General features: G+C 44.3%; 1 protein-coding gene across 1 annotated transcript; it reads right to left on the bottom strand.

The window, feature by feature from the left end:
- Nucleotides 1-4,996: 4,996 nt before the first annotated feature.
- Nucleotides 4,997-10,579, bottom strand: LOC100284101 (uncharacterized). Its single transcript, NM_001156999.2, has 9 exons — nucleotides 10,364-10,579; nucleotides 10,105-10,248; nucleotides 9,624-9,966; nucleotides 9,307-9,539; nucleotides 7,679-7,838; nucleotides 7,473-7,594; nucleotides 7,311-7,376; nucleotides 6,241-6,307; nucleotides 4,997-5,804 (listed from the first exon to the last, which is right to left on the bottom strand). Exons 1-9 carry the CDS (start codon nucleotides 10,427-10,429, stop codon nucleotides 5,539-5,541), a joined length of 1,467 nt encoding a protein of 488 aa, NP_001150471.2. The 5' UTR covers nucleotides 10,430-10,579; the 3' UTR covers nucleotides 4,997-5,538.
- Nucleotides 10,580-19,529: the final 8,950 nt, after the last annotated feature.

Raw genomic sequence — 19,529 nt, 5'->3', positions numbered from 1 at the left:
TAGCTACTTCATTCTACAAACTATAGCCATGTGGGGGAACGACAGACGAATGAAATTTGTTAGGGTGACTGGAGTACATTCGTTTCATGTTTAAACATACATTCTAGTTACAAAATACAGATTTGACGTTTTGTTCTCTTATGTCTTTGGGTGTAGGATACAAAGATTTTTCGAAGAAACTTTGTGATTAATCTGTTAAGTTACGTGGACAATTTGTGGCGATATGCCATCACTGCAAACTTACAACTGAGACTTATCAATATCGTTAAAAATGATTAGATTAGTGTACGGTTGTCGACATATTTGCTGAATGTAAAGACAAAGATAATATATTGATTTTGGATCGATTGTGTTGCTCTCAATCGGCTCAATCGGTTATACCCCTTTATATTTATATGGAAGGTCTGGACTCATTAATAGGCGCATTCTAACATATTCTCGTGTGGTTAACCGGATAAGCACGTGCGGGAAAGGAATTTTCGCCCGAGTTAATCTAATTGCTAATCATTCGGGCTACACCTGCGGACCGTCCGAGACACATAGTCGAACCGTTCGGTTATGCCCAGATACCAAATATAATGCTCAACAACCTTCTTTACCAACATAGACTTGCAAGGATGGGAGGTTGATCTCGGATGCATCCATTACCATCCCATTACCAATGTAGAGTTGCAGGGAGAATATACTTGGCATATTCTAGGCAGTTGGACACAACAGGATTTAGGTCAACAGATACGCAGTACTAGTGTCTGAGTTTGATCGTCGTTCAAATTATTCGTGAGTGGTGTGCCGGTTTAAAGGCTTGTTTTTTCTTTTGTTTTCAACTATGAACTTAAGCTTCCTCTACAGTTTAGGGGTTTATGAATTTGCAAGACTGGTCAGCAAAAGTCGCATTGTAATTGCATATTTCGAACTTGCTAGACTCCCGCTTGAATTCCTAGCAATTTGTAGACAACAACACACAACACAAACATCTAGTACAATTTTCTTTTTTCTTCCTATAATGACAAAGTCGCATGTTGCCTAAATAATTAAAAAAAACAGGTACCTAAGATGTATGAGATATAGGAAAAGTGTACATATTTACACCTTAGTCTACAAAGTAGTAGCGTTTTTATATGTGAATGCAGGTAACTGTACAGAAATCCTAACTGTACAAAACTATCTCGATTTGTAGAGGTTACCCAAGTGTTTCTTTTTTCTGACTCGACTGTCAGCATCGCTGCCGGTTTACTCTTCTCACTGTAGTGCTTACACTAACTCAAATTAACGCGTACCTGACCTGATATAGTTATACTACATTGATGACACAGATTAGAAACTTAACTGTCCTAGTCTAGGCCAAGGAAAACGTTGCAGGTCTAGATATACACACCTACATGAAGGCATGTTGTTCTCTTTATAAAAATACATCATACAAGGGCTTGAAAAATTAGAACAAAGAGAGCTCAAAATGAAGAAAAGCGTTTTAGGCTGTAGGGCTGGACGTATTTGACAAGAAAGTTTTGTTGTAACACCCGGGTTTTAGGGGTCCAAAGCCCGGGTGTAAACATAATCACCAGGTGTGCTGGGACCAAGTCTCACACATATGATGAATCATGGCACAGGATCGAATGTCACATCTTTACTACATAACAGGAGTTCTATACAAAATAAGTAAATAATTACATTATAAGGAGACAATGGTCCAGCAACCCGAAGTTGACTGGGAGACGACGGCCTAGACCACTCACGAACTCATCACAGCATCCTCCACGCGCCTCATCCTGTGGTACCTGCTCTTGACCTGTGGGGGGGTGTGAGACAGCAAGAGTGAGCTCACATACGTTCATCGCTCAACAAGTTGTGGGGAATAATGTGAATGGACTCGCCAAAGGTGGGAGTTCATGTGAAGTGTAAGGCTTACCAAAGAGGATGGTTAGAGCTGAGCATTGCTTTTAAAGTTGGTCAAAATTTTATTAGCAGTTACTAAGTATAAGTAAATACCAACCCAATTAAATAGTAGAACAGAAGTAACAACATCACCTGCGATGCAATGCATGTGACAAATTGAATTTAGTTCCATAAGTTAATCATGTGAGGGTCCGAGCTGCTCATGACCGTGAGCACGGCTAGTATACCAGTTTTACACTCTGCAGAGGTGGCGCATCTTTACCCACAAGTCATGTTACCCATCTGCCAAGGGATCGCGACTTCCCATACACCTCTACCGAGGAGGCGAGGCAGGGTAACACTACGAGGCCTTTACAAAGTTCCACTAGCTTCAGAAAACCCGCTACAGTTTATAGGAAGCTCCAATGCAGGAATTCCCTTGCAGGACCGCCATCGCAGCAAAATCCTCCCGAGGGCCTCCCTACACTGACCACTCCCCTACTGCCCTTGCCCCTTTCGGGTAAGGTAGTCCTCCACTAGCTTTCCTAATTAATCAGCCAAGGGCGTCCCATTATACCCTTGTGGTAGCACTGTTTTCCCGGGTGGTCGCTCCATGTTCCAATTAACATAATGATCTTATCATGAACGATAAATAACAACGGATAACAAAAGTATAATCATGAGTAATGTATCTTCATACCCAAAACCACATAAAGCACTAGCAAGTACTACCCAAAAAGTTCAGTGGTAACAAGGTATAAAGATAATCAAACTAGGGTAACCTATTGGGTCCCATCAAAATTAACCTATGCAGATCATTATGATTAATTAGAACATGGCTGGGTAAAAGAAGTGATCAAGGGCACAACTTGCCTGAGACTTGAGATTCCAGGTACCAGGATGATCTTCAGGTGACTCGTGACCTCACGCTAGTCGTAGCAATACAAACAAACATTGTATAGGCAAAATTAACATTACACCAAACATAAGTAAAAATATATATTAATAATCTACATATTAAAATAAGATCACAGGAACAAGAATTATTAATTTCGGAGTTATAGATTTTAAGTTATGGATTTCCAAAGATTCTATGTGTTTTGTACAAGATTAATTAGGATATAAATTTTAATGTGGCTTTCATGTCAAAACAGAGATAATATGTGATAAACAATAATATTGTAGAATTATAGAAATTAGAATGGACTCAAAAGGAGTTAAAATGCATTTTATAGGAATTATACAAGTTCTTAACAATTATTTTCACATTAAAAACCATTTTCTATTTATTTTTCCTGGGTTTTCTAACCTTCTGGACTGGGCGTATAATATACAGAGAAGAGCAGGGCTACGGTGCAAAACGACCCAAGACTCAGGACACTATTCCCTGGACGGCGGGTTGAATCCGCAGAAACGGAGGGGCTCTAATGCAATATCCCCGGCCGAAGGGGTATCGCGCGAGATGAGCCCAACGATCAGACACCGACGGCACGGATTAAATGATTCATCGCATGGACCTGCATGCGCTCGTGATCCCTGGATCCAAAATCAACGGTGTCGCAGATATTCCACTAGCACCTTATCTGCAACACCCGATTCCGATCCAAAGGCTAGGGTTGATCGCAGTGAAGCGGTATTCGCTGGTGGCTCACGGTCGCCCGATTCTGCCCCTACGTACCAGATCTTCTAGCGCTCGGGGATTTCCCAGACTGATCTGGGTCGTCCATCACACAGTTGACGACAACCACTGTGTCTCCTACCTCCAGACCGCGCCCGGCGGGGGAAACGACCACCGCGGTGGACAGCTACCCGAGCTAAGGCCGCCGTCGCACCAAACACCCAACGACCAATTCGAAGAGTGCAAAACGCATAATAGAATACGACAAATACTCAGGGGCCCATACCAGCGATCACGACACGGTGACGGCAGCTGCAGCGTGTGGCGGATCCTGAGACCGAGCGGCGTTCCGATGAACGATTGCAGAGAAGTTGCCCGCCCTAAAGCCGCACAAGCGATGAACCGGCAATTCCCCAACCTGCGCACCCTTCCGACTTCTTTGCCCAAGGTTTTACTGGCGGTAGCGGCGGAATTACGAAGGCGGCTTGTCCAGCGGAGATCTCTCGCTCACGACGGCAAACGGGGGTGGCAAGGAAAACAAGCGGCAGGTTGATGACGCGGGGTGGTGTGGCCGTTTTATAGGAAACGAGTCCGCGACGGGGGAGGAAAATTCCGCGAACGGATCGGAGATTGTTCCGCTAGGCTCGCACTCCGTTGGAGACGGAGGCACTGCAGAGGGGGCCCATGCGTCGGTGGCGGGCGACCAGAGTGCGCGCGCGTGAAGGCTGCCAGGTGGTTGAGGGGTTAAAGCCAAGATCCACCCGCATCCCACGCAGGTTGTTGGGATCCAAATCCGAGCGGACAGCGTCAACGGGTGTGGCGGATAGCAGCTGGAGGATAGGGATGACGAGGTGGTCCCACACGTCAGCGAGCTGAGCACACAACCGAGGCAACGGAGACACCGACAGAGATGGCCCGCGTGTCGGCGCCAAATGGAGAATTGGGCTGCGCTGGAGATAAAAGTGGAGATGGCCGACGCGGGAATTGGGCCGAGGTGGGTTAGCTGGCCGGCCCAACACGTGATTCCCTTCTTTACTTTTTTTTTATTTTTCAAATTCCCAATATAAATTCAATTTTAATTGAATTTGAATCAAATTTTTAATTGAATTCCAGATTCATTTAAATGTACAATTTGTACCCTCTAATATGGAAGGTTTAGTTATTTTTATATATATTTCCTTTATTTATTTATTTCTTTGGTGTAGCATTTTTTTCTCTTCTCTAACCTTAATTTGCAAGTTAGGATTAAATCACCAAATTTGGATATTAATATATTTATTTTTACCTTACTTTTATATTGTCACAAAATGCACACCCAATAAAACCCAGCATGATGCACATATTGTTTTAGGTGTCATAGGTTAATTAATGTCTTTTGAAGTGTTAGTTTACATGTTATAATAATCAGAGGCAAAAACATGTATGTAAATCAACTATGTCTTCTTTTACGCTTTTTGGGTATTACATTTGTTCACCTCAAAAAAGTTTCAAAGCACAGATTAGGGGTATTTCCTATTGAATGCAAGATTTCAATTAAAAATCTCATTTTTACAAGCAAATAGAGCTCAGCCAAACGGAAAACATTCCGACAGCAAACATTCCAATATTCTACTGGCACGGAATGTAGCTGCTGGCAAGAGGCAGCATAAAAGGAACAGACATTTCCCAGACATGAGTGGGCATGCATATTCCAGAAACAGGAAAAATATCATACTCATATTTGCAGCGCTAGACCCTAAAACTTATTCAACGACAGTCAATAAAATACTATAAATAGCTGGCATCTCAAAAAAACCTCTATAATTTGGCAACAAGTAAGCCTGCTCACCGAAGCCAGACATACTAGGACATCTCAACAGACGTATATTCTACAATTAGTAACCGATATCACCACTGCTTTGCCTTGCCACAAAACAAGGAAGCATCAATTTATGACCTGACTTTTGTTCATAATCCTCACATGAACTCGAATCACCACACCACTCTTTTGGTCAACCGTGATGGTGGCCACAAAACTAAACTACTACCGACTCATAGCTACCAAGAACTCACTTTGCCATAGCAGCGGCCGCTGATGGTGCCCGGGCACCACGTCCACTGGATGTGCCAGAGTAGTCGACCCGCTGATAGCCAACATCACCTCCGTGTAATGAGCCACCCCTGCCGCCACCTCGGCCTCCATAATCGGATCGGTAACTGAACTCGCCCCTTCCGTACCCTCTGCCTCCATTGTATGTACCACGGCCTCTAATGCCTTCACCTCGGAAATTACCACCTCTACCTGGTGGAAACCTTCCTCCCCTGCTACCACCGCCTGAAGACAGAAAATAATGACCATCAGTTGAAATGGTAAACAAGAAAAAAGAACAGGTGAAAGGCAAGCTGTCTATCATGACCTAGAAAAATGAACACACATGGTTTTCAGCCTGAACTTATCTTGTTATTTTCCAAGTCATTTGTGCTTCAGAAATGAGACACTTTTCGATAGACAACCGAAAAAAATAAATTAACACTTCTGTCCCATGATTTTCTAAGTACCACCATGCTAACATGAACTAAAAGTAACACTTTACAGTGTTCACCTGCATCCTAAAATGCAACCTGTCACAGCCATGCTTTTATTTACCACTATTGTTGCCTTCCTAATAACACAGAAACAAATACATATCCAAAACAAACAAACTGGCATTCCAAAAGCAGTAACTATTATTGTGGGTACAAAATAAAGTCAAGGGATTTTATGGACTTGCCACGAGAACCAGTAGTCCTTTTCTCTTCGACAAAGCATTGCCGCTCACCAATAGTAACAGGAGAAGCCTGCAATCAAGAGTTATTATCACATAAAGAATTATCAATTTATAATAAGCCCATAAGCCTATTGTTCAAGTAGGCAGGAATTGTAGTAGTTGTAGAAGATACGCCACTAGAAAGGAAATCGCATTCATGTTCAAAAATGAGTTACACAACCCCTAGAACATCATGGTACCATACCAGATGACCAGACCCAAAACCACACCGCTGAGCAGAAGAAATCAAGGAAACAATCAAAACATAGTGGGGTAGTGTGTGGGTGAGGCTCTATGATATGGTAGAGGAGTAAGATATCCAGGCAGGGAAAAAAATATAGCTAGACTTCAAATTTAAGAATATATCAGTTGGTAACTAGACAAAGCACTGGAGGGTAACAAGAAAGCAAAACGAATTAGTTCACTGGTGCCTGGTGGTGTTCCAACAGCATCTCCATGCCAATACAGCAGACAAGGGTCAGTACAAAGTCATGGGCTAAGGCTATGACCAAGAGAATAAACAAAACGATAGAATGTCTGAATCGCACTATAGTTTGATACAGAATGTTCTTTGAGGATGTTTGATGTGATCCAATCCATGTGAAGCATGTCAGTCTAATCTTCTGTGATACTACTAAACAAGAACTTGCCACAGAAACTATAATTCAGAAAGAAGTGCTATCATCCAGCACAGTGCACAAACAATTAGCAGAGGTATCATAAATACATGTAATTATAAAAGTAGCTTGAAGAAAAACTGTTTTTTTTGTGTTTTCTGCAAAAGATTGATTAATGACTTGCAGAAACTAAACCCACAAATACACCAATATACCAGCTAAATTATCTACTGGTACACTACTTAAGCAATACATAATTACTCCAAGAGAACTAAACTCACTAGTTACACAAACCTTATGGAACGACCCAACAGTCATTAAAAACAAACTGACATGAGAACAGGGCATTCATAAAATTAGATTAACTACCTATACCTTATATCATAGAACAACCTGAGTAAAATGTAAGATTAATACCTCTATTGCAGCTTGAACTGCACTGGCATCCTCAAATTCTACAAAGCCATAGCAAAACCCTTGGATCTGTGTTGATTCAACAGAAACGCAAAGACAAATTAGAGAGTTAGACTCACTGAAGGCTCTTAGTTTTTTTAGAAAAATGTGAAGAAAAGCATGCACCTTGTTGCTTCTAACTTGGATGCCTTCATGTTTAATGGTTCCAAATCTCTTGAACTCTTCCTCTAATTGTTGTGGTGTGGCATTTAATGGCAGACTTCGCACATATATGGCATGTGCATCAACTTTGAAGATGGTTGTAAAGCAGATCATCAGATGATGCCAACTGAAGTCAAAGTTTTAGCTCCAATTTTGGGTTTAGATGATACCTTCTGGATCTTGAAAGCCGCCGCTCTGAGGATTAGGGGAGAAAGCTGGAGCCTCAGTAACTGGAGTGGGGGCAGGAGAGGCTTGCTTCTCTGTTATTGGGGGTGCAGGTCTGGAAGGAACTGCAGGTGCTAATGGCCGATGTTCTTTCATGACTTTTACCTGGAGCATAACAAAAAAATGTCATCTTAATGCTACACAGGTGACAAGTCACAACTAACATCACAAAACAAGAAAGCCTAAAAATTTCTTCACCAGAAGGCAACCCCATTATAAGTAAAACAATAGGGCCGCGAGAATTAACATGAAAATAACAAACGTTTATTCATGTTCCAAACCAAAGAGTTACTTTAGAAGATTTATCATATGGTGTGCCAGTAATTGTTCAACAGATCACTTAATGCAGTGTTGACACTAAGAATTAGAGACTTCACAACATTTAAGCTTCAGATTACAGACAACGTTGGGAATATGGCAAAATCTCCTCTTTCCTAACACAGATTCACTATAATGTTACAAAATATAACAAGAAATCCCAAAAAGGATTGAAATTTTTGCCTCGTACGGCCAGATAATATTGTAAGGGCTTATTAGATTTGTGCCATTATAATTTTACTGTTTTTGAAACACATCATTTCTATTCAAGAAACTATATCCCTGCCATTAAAACTCTACATATGTTTGAGATACACCATTATGTACGGCTAGAAACATCTTGGGCCCACTGCCAGGCTATGGAGAGGTACCATACATTTCTATGGGTAAGATTGCTCCATCCTCTTCTCATTCATATTCACCCTCCCTCTATATACCTTTTCCATTTCCGATCATAGGCACACGCCAAGCGCAAGTGGGGGCCTGCTGCCAACAGGCAACCGCATCAATGAAGGCGGAGAAAGCAGCGGTAGTCACGACCAGCGTCAACAGAGACAAGGTAATGACAAATGAAGATCCCTTAAGCACCGTGCATGAGATCCAGTTCTTCCCCAGCTGCGCACACATGCAGCACTGTGCCTGTATCACGTCATGTGTCTCCCTGTCCTCCTCGGCCTCCAGCAACGCGATCAGCCACACCCATAGCCTCATCAAGTAGGAGCACGGGATCGTGCACTTGAGGTTCTTGGCCACAGATTCCTCTCCCACAAAGATGAAGGACTAGGCCTGCAGCACTCAAGCTCCATTGTCCACCATGGCAGTGGAGGCAAGAAACCATGGCTGCAGCGGCGCGGGCGAGGTGGGAGTTGCATTTCCCAAGCCCACCCAAGGCATTTTAGCACAAAAGGTAGAGAAGGAGGGAGACTATGAGGAAGGCTGGAGAGTGGGCCCCACATGTCAGTGAGTGCAAGAGATAAGAAGGGGTAATCTTGTCCATACGGATATATGGCACCCCTCCATATGCCTGACATTAGGACCAAGTCATATCCAGGCGTAAATATTGGCATATCTCAAATATATTTAGAATTCCATCAGCAGAGGCATATTTTCTTCAATAGTAATGGTGTGTTTCAAAAAAGGTAAAATTATAATGGCACATATCTAGTTAACCAAATGCATGCACAACTTATGGTACTGATTTTATTCCATGATGTTGAGCATGATACAAGAAAATGAATGGTTTTTGAAAACTTACAATTGAAGCATATGACTTCTTTGGTGCCTCCTTCAATGGTACAGGAGGGGATGAAATTGGTGGAGCCACTGCAACATTATTTGGCACTTCATTTATGACATCAGGAACCGGCGTTTCCTCAGCAACAGGCTTCTCCACATCACTTAGCGAGTTACAAACCTCCCCGTTCAGAACTTCCTCCTTTGGATTAAGTGCAGGCTCGGCCACCTGGCACTCAGGCTGCGGCGAAGCATCTACAAACAGACAAAGAAAGAAATCGGTTCAAACACATGATCACAGCAACAAAACAGTTTGAAAGATGTTACACTGCTACGCACCCTGAGGAACAGTCGTGGCGTCTCCTCCGACAGTGCCGTTGGCCAGGATAGGGGCAGAGGTGGTCGTCTCCGCGTCCGCAGCAACCTCAGGTGCTGGCTGCTTCTCAGCCCCCTCGTCCCCTCCCCCCTCCCCAACGTAGCGCAGTATGTCGTTGAGCACAAAGTAGCCCTTCTCCTGCGGCGCGAGGAAGAAGGACTGCACGAACTGGCGGCTGACGCTGTTCCTCCCCGTAAGATGACCCATGACGAGCACGCTGACGCCGCCACAGAGCGATTCCTGCGCGTCCACCGCCTTGATCTCCGCCCGGTCGATACCCATGGACACGATCTTGTCGTTAATCGCCTGCAGAATCAGACGCGCATACACGCAATCAGAGGCACACGCCACCCCAAAACCACTCCATTGCGGTGAGAATTAGGCCTGGGGCGACCAGATCTGGTCCGCGGGGGAGTAAGAGACGCGCGTGGGCGAGGAACTTACGTCCATGGTGGTGACCGTGTCCATGCCGTCGGCACCGGTGCCGGCGGGGCGCCCGAGGCAGCTGGCCTCCTGGTAGAAGCGGTAGACGAGCTCCGGCGACTGGTGCAAGATGTTGTAGTACTGATGCACGAAGGCGTTGCCCACCTGCACATAACAAGAGGAGGGCCGCGGCCAAGCACGGTGCACGAATCGAGTCAGCGCGGATCCAGCGGGCGAGGTCGGCCCCGGCGGCGGCCGGATCGGGGGACGGTGAGCTTACCACTTGTGCCGGCGGCGGAGCTCCAGATGCCGCGGCTGCGGCAGGGGGCGGCGGCTGCGACGCCATCTTGGGAGATCGAGGGGTTAGGGTTTTGCGAGGAAGTGGGGCCGGAGCAAAAGGGGCACGTCAGGACTCGGGAGAGGAGGCGGGGCTTGTCCCTGGTGTCTCTTTTCCCGCAAAGCTGGCGAGATGAAACAGAGAGGAGAGGGAAAGGTTGATGGCGGCTGCTGCAGCGGCGGGGTTAAATAAGGGTACGGGCGCGGCGGCGGGTTGGGGCAGTGGCACGTGCGGCCAAGAGTGCTTCAGGAGCCGTGGGCCGTGGGCCGTGGCATGAAACACGGGAGAGCGGAGGCTGGACGGCCGTGATGGGGATGGGTGCGTGCGTGGGTGACGCGAGAGGCGCGGGGTTTTTCTGTTTTTGTGACAAGGGATTGTTTGGTAACTTTGTTTGTTAAAATTATAGTTTATAATACCATTGTTTAAAATATATCACGATATAACTATGATATATTTTATCTCTACTAATTCTTAAGACGGTAGTGTAGACCATGCACAACCATGCCCCCACCTATATCCCAACCGTCCATTTACGTCCACCAAATCACCACCGTCCATTTCCATCCCCGCGCAGACGCCCAGCGCGCATACGACCCCGCCCACGCGCAGCCGACCCGCAGCGCGCAGCCGCTCCCGCGCAGCGCGCATCCGACCCCGCACCGCCCACGCGCAGCCGAGCCCGCGCAGCAGCCCCCGCAGCCGAGCCCGCGCAGACGAGCTCCCGCAGCCGACCCGCCCCCGCAGCAGCCCCCGCAGACGAGCCGCCCCCGCAGCCGCGCGCAGCCGAGCCCGCATCGCGCAGCCGAGCCCGCGCAGACGAGCCCCCGCAGACGACCCGCCCCCGCAGCCGCGCGCAGCCGAGCCCGCATCGCGCAGCCGATCCCGCGCAGACGAGCCCCCACAGACGACCCGCCCCCGCGCAGCGCGCAGCAGAGTCCGCGCAGCAGCCCCCGCAGACGACCCGCCCCCGCAGCCGCGCGCAGCCGAGCCCGCATCGCGCAGCCGCCCCCGCCGATTCCCCCGCACTGCGCGACTCATCCGATATCCGCGCATTCCCATGGCGCCCCGAATCCTCATCTTCAAGCCGCGAACAAACAAATCCCGCTCCGACCGCGATCCCCACGCCGTTCTCCCCGTCAACTACCACCTCCTTAACTCTCACGCCATGGATTGCAGTGATATACCCGCCATCTGTGCCGTCAAAGAGCTCATCTCCATCACATCCCGACGTCGTCCCCATCCGTCTCGCCCCGCCCCGCAACCAAAATCCTCGTGCGATCGTGAGCCCCTTGCAGCGGCGCGGAAGATCGTGAGCCACCAGCCGACGGGATATCGGTCGCGAGCTCCGCGTAGCAGAAGCAGTGCCGATTTGCTGTCGTGGAAGCCCAACGACCTCGCCATCGCTGCCAGGTATTCCCATTGTATCATCAATTTGCTGGTATATGCATCCACCTTAATTTTATTAACACCCGTGCGATCGTGAGCCCCTTGCAGCTGCGCGGAAGATCTTGTTCAATCATCGCCGCCAGGTCCCCATACTAGCAGCGGCGCGGAAGATCGTGAGCCACCAGTCGACGGGATATCGGTCGCGAGCTCCGTGTAGCAGAAGCAGTGCCGATTTGCAGCCGTGGAAGCCCAACGACCTCGCCATCGCTGCCAGGTATTCCCATTGTAATATCAATTTGCTGGTATATGCATCACATTAATTTTATTATCACCACCAGTTACAGCATGACATCTTTGCCAATTATCATGTACATCCTAAGCTTTCAAGGTGATAAATTAGGCATGAAGAGTAAGTCATGTCAAATAGTCAGTATCCATACTTCTTATTGAAATGTTGATGTCCACCCATTCATGTTAGTAGTTGCTCCATTTGAATATAATCCTCCCGTTGTTAGTGGACTACCATGTTCAAGGCCACTTTGATTTAAAATGGACGTGTTCTCCAACAGTGTGGAAACACGTAAAATTTTAGGTGTGCAGTGATTAATATGGTTTATGATAGTAATTCTGTTTTTTTCTTTTCAATGTTTAATACTGAAAAGTACTTCACAAGCAGCTTACACATTTGCAAGTAACAACAGCTAACTCATTCTACCTTATGGATTTAGTCCGTCAACTGCTTTTCAGTCTGTTCATAGTCGACAGTATCAGCTAACAATGTCCACAGTTGTGCTGCCATTTCGATTCAGTGTCAGCCATCAATTTTGTTTTTATTAAAAGTACACCTACTATATGCAGGAGTGATATATCTCAGATATAGTATCCGTATAACCTGTACAGTTTACCAAAGAATCATGTATGTGGTATAATTTACTCTGCTAATTGTTCAGTTTTAGTCCAGTTATATGACATAGGTTAATTAATTTTTGTGTATTTGGGGTCTTTTTTGGGGTATAAATTTTATAAGCATGATTCCTGTATATAGATGTTGATGCTAAACTTGAGATACATGAAAGTGGGATTTAGGGTCCTCTCTTTTTGAATCTACTGAAGTTTAGATGTCCTCTTTATATAATAACTTTTGGTTTTCCCATCGGTGAGTTTAGTAAGATATGGTAAAATTTGTAATTAAAATATGACATGAGTTAATTCCATTGTGTGTATTGGGGGAATTTTTTGGGGTATAAAATTCTATATGCATGCTTCCTGTATATATAGGTTGATGCTAAACTTGAGATAACATGATAGTGGGAAGGCTTAGCTGGTAGTATACTTTGAGTACGGTGCGCTTGCATCCGTTCCCAACTCTCTTTCTCACTTGCTTCTCTTTCTGCTTCTTTAGTGGGTCTAACATTAAACACAAAGACAAAGACAAAGACCCTTTATTGCTCAGCAAATTTATCGTGCATTGGTGTTTAATAAACAAATATAATCAATGTACTAAACCTTGTTCTGCTTGCCCCCTCTACTCAATTATAAAAATTAAAATTTAAACATTGTTAAAGGATACAAATTTTCGATGGATCCCGTCGTATTGAATCGTGAAAGAGCTGCAGCGGACCGCCCAAAAAGGATGCCTATGTAAGTTATATTAAATGGTTACACACGATTTGTCTATCAAACTTATGACCCTATATTTAATCGAATGGTTAATATAGCTTCAGGTTGTTCGATGACTATCGTGATGAAGATTTTTATGGGCTACCGCGGAAGTACAATATTGTCGCTCGGGTAGAAGTTAAATTTCCTATTGAGCCACGTTATCGAGACAGCCAACATTTCATTTTGTCTGACATCAACGTAAGACAACATTTTCATAATTTCCTTTTCATAAATTATATATGACCTTAATACCATTGCCTCTTTAACTATTAAAATAATATTAGGGATCCAAGATCGAGGCCATGACAAGTTCATATGAGACGGTCAAACACTTCGATAGTTTGATCAACGAAAAACATGTTTACAAGATGCACAATGTAGAGTTCAGCATTAATTTAGGTGATCGTTTTCGACATATAAGTGGTCCCATGGAATTGTATCTCACCAGACAAACTGTTGTGGAGCCGTACACTGTTCCATTTCAAATGTCGCCATTCCCAAAACATATATTCTTGAACCTTGCTGCTATTGCCGAACTGCCAAACCGGACATTAGTTGGTAAGAATGTATATCAATCTCCTACTATTTCTAACACCTTCGCAGAAATCAGTATTAATCCATTTTTCACAATTTTGTAGACATTATGGCTATTGTAGTCCACTTAGATACAGTTCAACACACAATGTGGGGTAATGTCAGGAAGATTGTTGTCATGGATGCTAGGTGGTCTTTACACACTATTAAAGTTTGGGGTGACTTACTAAACAAAAATGCACTCCGCTGGGCGTTGGCTAATGAGAATTATGGCATAATAATTGGGACTATGTTTCGGCGATTTAGAAGGCAAGGTACAATATTTACCTACGTCTTTTCATGCCCATATGTCATTAGTAATTTTCGTTTAATGATTGGTAATGATAACTTTAATGTTCTACGCTAGAGTACCTCGAGTCATCTGATTATACAGCAATACACTTCAATCCGTACCATCACAGCACCCATCATTTTGAACGTAAGTATTTGAAAAAAACTCTTAAAATAAAATTTATGTTCACATTATAACTTATGAAGTAAATGTCATATACATGTAATCAAAATGTGGCATTCATTGCAGCTATTCGGAAAGCTTTGATGGAGCGGGGTCACGATCGTCAATTTGCTATTACATTCCTTGAAGAAAAGAGGTGTAGCTAGAGTGCAATTGTAAAGTGCCTTGAGTCTTCGGAACATACAACAATACACTTCCCCATCAAGTTTAGATCTTTTACCAAATCTGTATTCTATGATACAATAATTGTCATGGTGTTATAATATGACATCAAACTTACATATGTCAAGAGTTGTCAATCCTGTGTGTTCTCCATTTATGCTGTGTTGCCAGGGGAGTTAACAATAGTATAAAACAGAGATCTGGAACGACAAACTTCATTATGATATGTAAAATTCGTGTGCCATATTTTCAATGTAACACTAATATTTTAATGACGCTATTATACGTAATACTTACTATAATAAAATGCACCGAGGATCGAGGGATCAGCCTGATAGGCAGTCAAGGAGGAGGCGGTAAGTAAGAATGCTGGGAGCAAGCCTGAGGGTTGGGAACAATAATCCAGCCGCACCAGGCATTTAGTTATTATAAGTGGTTCAGTTGTCCTTGTTAATTATGACCCCATATATTATGCTGGTTAATAATGCCCAATTTATTCTCCCTTGATGGCCAATATGGTTAACTCATGTTTAATCTATATATTTGTTGGCTCTCTTGCATTGTTGTTTATATGCTCATATTTCCATGGCACTGTTTTGGTTATGGATCAGATGGGACATAACGCTGGTCACAAACCATTCACAGACATCTCAAACACCATCATTCGAGGTAAAATTTCAATTAGCACGTGTCAATTGATGATTGAATCGTAGTAAGTAGGGGAACATTAATAAGCAAACTTACATTATAGGTGATCAAAATGAATCAAACTCGCTTGGACCAATGGTCGATGCTAAGGAACGTAAGAGGAAGAGGGATAAGGAAAGATATGATGTGATGTCTGTTGAACAAAAAAATGAGAAAAATAAGAACCGTCGAGAAGCACGTCAGCGAAATAAAGCACTATCGATAAAGCCCAATTCATCCAGAGGTGATGAAAAGTTAAATTCCTAATTGTTATACCTACATGCCCCTGAATTACAAAGTTGACATGTACCCTTTATATATATATAGATATATATGAAGAAGACATTAATACAAATCAGACACGTGAGGCGGTTAACGTTGAAATATTTGCAGATGTGCATCTTGGTTCAGGTACATGACAATTTTACCAGTAATTTTAATATATCATGAAGTTGATTAATGAGTATGTATTAACCCCGTTTTTGGCTTTCACCGTAATTCGCAGTTAGCTTTCCAGATAACTGTAGCACCATTGATTTCACACATTCCGCAACAAACCCTACTAAAAACATTTCACTGGTTGGTAATTCTATCAAACAAAAAATTCAAAGGGCTAGAGAAAGGCGTGCAACATTGTCCGTTGAACAAAGGAACATGATCAATAAGAAGCGTCGGGAAGCGCGTCAACGAAAGAAGGGACAAAATGTCCAGACAAATGACATTGTCCCAACGATAGACCTTCTGACACCAGGTACATGACTGTTCACTTGACTAAATAGGCAAAAAAAACACCTTATTTCATGCGGTTGAACGTAGACATGCCTCATTCCAGGTAGTGTGCATGAAACTGTTAGTGGCAGTGGGGAAACACATCTAGGCGTGGTGGAGTCTATGCATGAACACCATAGGTTATGTAATCAAACACCAAGGCGAAAAGAGGGGAAGTTAGAGTACATAAGGAAACGTAGAGCACTACAAGCTGACACTTTGAATCCGGTGTCTCTCGCCATAGAGGACCCAACATATACCTCTGTGGTTGTACACCCAACAGCTTATGCAACAGAACATGATACTATCGGTGACGCTAGGGAAGGGGACGATTGGACACAACCCCATACAACTGCAGAGATCACCAACATTGGTAATTATAATTACTAATCATGCGGAGATGTATCTTGCACGACGTCAATAGTATGTAGCCCAATTAAACTTGTGTTTCCATCAGTACAATGTAGGAATCCATGCCAAGGTGGTACCGTGGCAACAAATGGGAATGCATGCATGTCCGAGCAAGGAAGTGGGGTGGTGCATGGCCAGACGAAACCTAGGGTCATTTCCAATGGTAATTCCTAAAAATATTTATTTTAGATTACAAATTTTCCCCACCTTGAATGTCCTTGACATTTATGTGGCAAAACTTTTCACAATCCAGGTGATGATGATGATGAGGGTATCATATTCGAAGAGGATGATGATGAGAACGAGGGATACTTATTCACTGGCCAATGTAACTATGGTAATTTTTGTTGCGATACAAATGCTTATTTAAATACAAATGTCTTAGTCGTTGTTTTCCACTAAAATATCAGATGAGGGTACTGACGAGGACATCAATATCCATGGTACTCAAGATGAATCTACTGCCACTGATGTGCCTGATCCGTACGATAATGTGTACAATAACATCCCTGAAGAAACACATATGCTGAAGCCTGTTCCCGACTGTGGTTATTGCACTGCGAAGAAATTTGAGTATGAGCCACCTGGTTTTTGTTGTCGTGGTGGGAAGGTTGAGCTAGCACCACTGGAGACCCCTCCGCAGCTCAAAAGGTTATGGGATAGTACAGACTCTGATGCTAGGCACTTTCGTGATAACATTAGGTTTTTTAATGGCCATTTCTCTTTCACTTCCTTGTATTGTTGCCTCGATAGCATGACTACTAATGTGAGGGATTCTGGTATATACACGTTCCGGGCTCAAGGCATGATGTACCACAATATCAAGTCATTTGGTAGGGAAGGTGGGGCGGAGCATAAACACCTAGAGCTTTACTTTTACGATGATGATCCCAGTCTTGAGCATCGGTACCGTAAGTGTCGTGCAGATCAGCTTCAGAGAGACAAAGAGGTTATTAGACAGATAGTTGGCATACTTCGTGGAAACCCGTACTCCGAGCACCTAAGGAGCATGGGCCATGTTGAGAATCTTGACGACTATTATATTGCATTGAACCTTGACCAGACGTTGAACCAAAAGACGTATAATGCGCCTCTCACTTCAGAGGTGGCCGCTGTCTGGATCGAGGGGAGCGAACGACGAGGCCAGTTCAGTAAGAGTGTTATGTTACATGGGAAGGATAGGTCAAACCACGGGATCCGCTCATACCATGGATGCTATGATGCACTATCATATCCATTGTTCTTCCCTAAAGGTGAGCTTGGATGGCATGCAAATATTCCAAAGGTTGGTGTATCTATGGACGAAGTGGATGCATACCGTGCGAAAAAAAGGGCAAGTAATGCAAATGATGAAGATGCAGGTTAGTTGTTTCTTTGTAATTTATGATTTTTGCACATTGTTATCTATGCTTTCGGCATCACTAAATATAATCAACACATGAATATGCAGAATCTCCTATCCATCTATGTGTTTCCGTACGTGACTACTACTGCTACAAATTCCAGATTCGTCCAGGTTTATTCAATCCAATACTTCATGGTAAGCGGCTGTTCCAGCAGTTCGCGGTCGACACGTACATTAAGATTGAGAGCTCCCGTTTAGATTTCATACGTAACAACCAGGAACGGTTAAGGGCAGACCTATACCAAGGCTTAGTGGATAGCATGGTAGATGGAGATATTAGAGCAGAGAAGGTTGGGAAACGAACTGTGCTGTCTCCGTCATTCATTGGTGGTCCTCGTGACATGAGACGTCGGTACATGGATGCTATGGCTCTGGTGCGAAAGTTTGGTAAACCAGACATCTTTCTTACCATGACATGTAACCCCAACTGGGATGAGATAAGGAGGGAGCTCCTCCCTGATCAGACACCACAGGATCGTCCAGATCTTGTAGTGCGTGTCTTTCATGCGAAACTACAGGAGTTAAAGCATAGGCTGACTAAACAGGATATTCTCGGTAAGGTTCGTGCCTACGTCTATGTCGTGGAGTTTCAGAAGCGAGGTTTGCCACATGCCCATTTTCTACTCATCATGCAGAGGAAGTACAAGCTAACGTGCCCTGAGCAGTACGACCTTTTGATCTCAGCTGAGATCCCATCCAACAAGTATCCTGAACTGCGAAAGATGGTTATCAAGCATATGATGCATGGTCCGTGCGGTTCGCTAAACCCTAACTGCCCATGCACTAAGGGTCGTGCATCATGCAAGAATCAATACCCCCGGCCTTACAGTGAAGCAACCTTGCAAGGGAAGGATTCATACCCTATTTATAGACGCCGTGACAATGGGCGTAAGGAAAAGGTTCGAGGGTGTGAATTGGACAATAGATGGGTTGTCCCTTACAACCCTTACCTCCTTCGCCTCTTCAACTGTCACATCAATGTTGAGGCGTGCGGGAGCATTAAAGCTGTTAAATACCTGTTCAAGTACATATACAAAGGCCATGATCGTGCGTCTGTTGTTATGAGAGATGCGAGCAAGGCAAAAGATGATGTAGATGAGATCAAACAATATAGAGATGCAAGGTGGGTTACTCCTCCAGAAGCCTTATGGAGGATATACGGATTTGAGCTAAGTCAAATCTCTCCACCTGTGATGCAGCTGCAACTCCATCTTCCAAACATGCACATGGTGACATTTCACGAGCGACAAATGGTCGAGCGAGTCATCAACCGTAAAGGTGCTGATAGGTCAATGCTCACAGCATATTTTGAGGAGAATAGGATGCATAAGGAGGCTCGAAACATCCTGTATCGTGACTTCCCTGAGTGGTACACTTGGCAGCAGGGCAAGGTGTGGCAAAGGAGGAAACGAAATACGGGAGGAAAGGTTGGTAGAATAGTCTCTGCTCTACCAGCTGAGGGGGAGCGCTTCTATCTTCGGCTTCTCCTAAACCATGTGACTGGTGCTACCTCCTTTGCGGATCTAAGGACAGTAGATGGTGACATACTACCATCTTTTCGTGAGGCAGCACAAAGGAGG

The sequence above is a fragment of the Zea mays genome, chromosome 2, assembly GCF_902167145.1.
Source record: "Zea mays cultivar B73 chromosome 2, Zm-B73-REFERENCE-NAM-5.0, whole genome shotgun sequence".
Taxonomy (NCBI): domain Eukaryota; kingdom Viridiplantae; phylum Streptophyta; class Magnoliopsida; order Poales; family Poaceae; genus Zea; species Zea mays.
Note: the sequence above shows the minus strand (reverse complement) of the source record. Positions and strands in the feature narration are given on the sequence as shown.

Bases quoted from the DNA above. Each gene is read 5' to 3' on its own strand.
- LOC100284101 (NM_001156999.2), bottom strand. From the start codon at position 10,429: ATGGCGTCGCAGCCGCCGCCCCCTGCCGCAGCCGCGGCATCTGGAGCT. The intron at 9,967-10,104 runs GTAAGTTCCTCG...CTGATTCTGCAG, and splicing joins ACACGGTCACCACCATGGAC to GCGATTAACGACAAGATCGT. The intron at 7,839-9,306 runs GTAAGTTTTCAA...GTTATGCTCCAG, and splicing joins AGAAGTCATATGCTTCAATT to GTAAAAGTCATGAAAGAACA.